This window comes from Halyomorpha halys, unplaced genomic scaffold, assembly GCF_000696795.3.
Source record: "Halyomorpha halys isolate HHAL.00 unplaced genomic scaffold, Hhal_1.1 Scaffold374.1, whole genome shotgun sequence".
Classification (NCBI taxonomy): domain Eukaryota; kingdom Metazoa; phylum Arthropoda; class Insecta; order Hemiptera; family Pentatomidae; genus Halyomorpha; species Halyomorpha halys.
The window spans coordinates 407,124-409,552 of record NW_027112597.1 but is presented as its reverse complement, the minus strand read 5'-3'; the positions used below and the strand labels follow the sequence as shown (position 1 = coordinate 409,552).

At 28.1% G+C, this 2,429-nt stretch overlaps 1 protein-coding gene and 1 long non-coding RNA gene across 5 annotated transcripts in view; one reads left to right on the top strand and one right to left on the bottom strand.

Moving 5' to 3' along the window:
- LOC106681918 (mediator of RNA polymerase II transcription subunit 15) overlaps nt 1-2,429 on the bottom strand; it is a 220,052-nt gene that overhangs the window by 24,349 nt on the left and 193,274 nt on the right. For all 4 annotated transcript variants that reach the window (XM_014422499.2, XM_067050385.1, XM_067050386.1 and 1 more), the window contains 3 exons: nt 1,543-1,680; nt 1,255-1,344; nt 515-591 (listed from right to left, as the gene is read on the bottom strand). In XM_014422499.2, the coding sequence (XP_014277985.1) occupies nt 515-591; nt 1,255-1,344; nt 1,543-1,680 (305 nt within the window). The remainder of the gene's footprint in view (nt 1-514; nt 592-1,254; nt 1,345-1,542; nt 1,681-2,429) is intronic.
- LOC136796512 (uncharacterized) overlaps nt 1-2,429 on the top strand; it is a 61,464-nt gene that overhangs the window by 10,099 nt on the left and 48,936 nt on the right. The window contains exon 2 of the long non-coding RNA XR_010844227.1: nt 1,888-2,037. This is a non-coding gene — a long non-coding RNA (uncharacterized lncRNA). The remainder of the gene's footprint in view (nt 1-1,887; nt 2,038-2,429) is intronic.

The following is a 2,429-nucleotide window of genomic DNA, read 5'->3' as shown; positions in this document are numbered from 1 at the left end:
TATTGGAGGAGTTAAATGAATGAGGTAATGGTTCTTGGTTATTCTAAAAATAAATTAGTGTGTAACTTTAATTTATCAAACTTTTTATCCATATTCCAGCTGAACATACTATGTGCTACATAAAATACAAGTATAATACAGTAATAATAAAAAAATTGATAATAATAATAATATAACAGTGCAATAGTATGATAGCAATAGCCATATCCAGAATCTAATCACTGGTGAATTCATCAGAATGTAAACTAATATTAAAATCAACATCAGTTTTATTCCTAATAACACATTCTATAATGTATTCAGCAATGTTTATAATGTCCAAAAATGGGCCTTATTTCAGCATTATATCTTATATGTCTGTCAATAGTGAAAAATTGAAGATAAATTCAAATTTGTATTTTTTTTTTTCAAAGGATTTTCAAGTAGGAAGGAAGTTTTAATATAATAAAAAATAAATGTTTTTAAAACAAAAATGGTTGTTTAAATAAGCTTATAACAAAAATAATTTTCTTACAAAGATATTGCATTGGAGTCTACAGGTCTAATAGGTGAAGGTTCAGATATGGAAGTCGATTCTAACACTGGTACTGCCTGGAAAAAATAATAAAAGTATTTATTTATCTTTAAATACTTCAGGAAAATATCAAATACAATAAACTTAATGAACAGCTTTTTTCCAAAATGAGAGGAGGAGCACTAGGAGCTGAAGAACAATGCTCACGGACATGGTTTATCAGGGTTATATTTTAAGTTGAGCATAACACATAAATTTGAAATTATGAAACTGTAAACTAATATCCTCTCTCCCTCCTCCACAAACAAGCAAAATTAATTCTATTCTGTTCCTTTCCTTATCAATGTCAAATAAGTTTTCATAATACATGATTTAAAGTAAAACATATTTTCCTGAATGAAATATTATAATTATGAGAGATATATTATGATGAAATGAAATATTATAGTGACATGAATATTTTATAATTTCATAATTCACATAGATGAAGAAAAAGTAACAGTTTGTGGGTAATAAAAAAAAATCCATAAATTATATTTATGATCTCATTTCTCTCATATATTTCTCATCTCATCATGATCTGGATTATACATTAATTTATTATGTCAGATTAATTATTAGTTCTTTTAAAATAATAGTTATAGTCCAGACTATTAAACTTTCAACTTTTGAATAAGCAGCCTGCCATAAATCAGGCATACACAAATGTTTACAAAGTGAAATTCACATTACTTTACTACCTTGTATACTTGATGATTTACAATATCTTGTGTCACTCCTGAAGCCGCAGAAGTTCCTGGTGTGTCGTGCTGTTGCTGTGAGGTAGAATGCTAAAATGCACATTAATAATTAAGTTTAATGAAATTGAAATAATTGAAATAAGAGTAAATTATTTACTAATGTTAGCTAGCTTTCTATTAACTTTTACTGATTTATAGAAAAAACATATGTAGTAACTTTAAGTATTTTGAATGAGTTTAGGCTCAGTTTAGCTTTTTGTGTCATTAAATAAAATACTGAAACCTTACTTTGATTTGATGGGTCCATGCTAACTGCTTCTGAGGAGCATCAGGGGCGACAGAGGGCTTCGCCCTACGCATGTAGTCTGCCAAATTTGGGATCTTACACTGTTTCTCTTCACTGCGGACAATCACCTCCCTTTCAATCTAGAACAATAAAAACAATTGTATTTTAGAACACAACAGATTTTTTACATATATCATATAAAATATAAAAAAAGAAGATACATACATAATATATTTAAATTTTGTTTAGAAGTAGGAAAATTTTATTTTTGTTGCATGAATTTGTGTATTTATAATTCTTAAAGTTTTAGGTTTTAAAAGTATAATAATGATCTTTCATTTCTTCAGAAAAAAAAAATTAAGCCATTAGGCCCCAATATTTAATGGTCTCAAGTTGCATGAACTCAAAATGACATAACATAAAATTGAAAGGGAGATGACTGAACTAATCTATTGACATCAGGAATGGATCCACAGGGTGTGTGCCACCACTGAAAGGTGATTTTTTCTCATGAAATATTTCCTATTGTTTATACAACAGACAGTTTTATTATTATGTGCTCAGTTAGAAATATATTCTATTTCAAAATCTATGTAATCTGAAGTATATTTATTTAGATCACCATTTCAACCACAGTAACATGTTCAAAGGGCATTGGTGAATTGCCCTAATGGTGTAACTACTACCAAGGTTTTCTGCGGCCTTGCCAGTTATTGGTTTTTAAAAAGTGCTCATAAAACAAAAAGGACACATTCGATTTATCTTATTGCAGTAGAAAAGTTAGTGATTAATGTAAAAACTAATTTCCTGAATATAGCAGTGTTTCAATAATGTTTTGTCCTGTTGATTCAATTCTCAAACTGCATATCATTAACCTTTATTATATAAT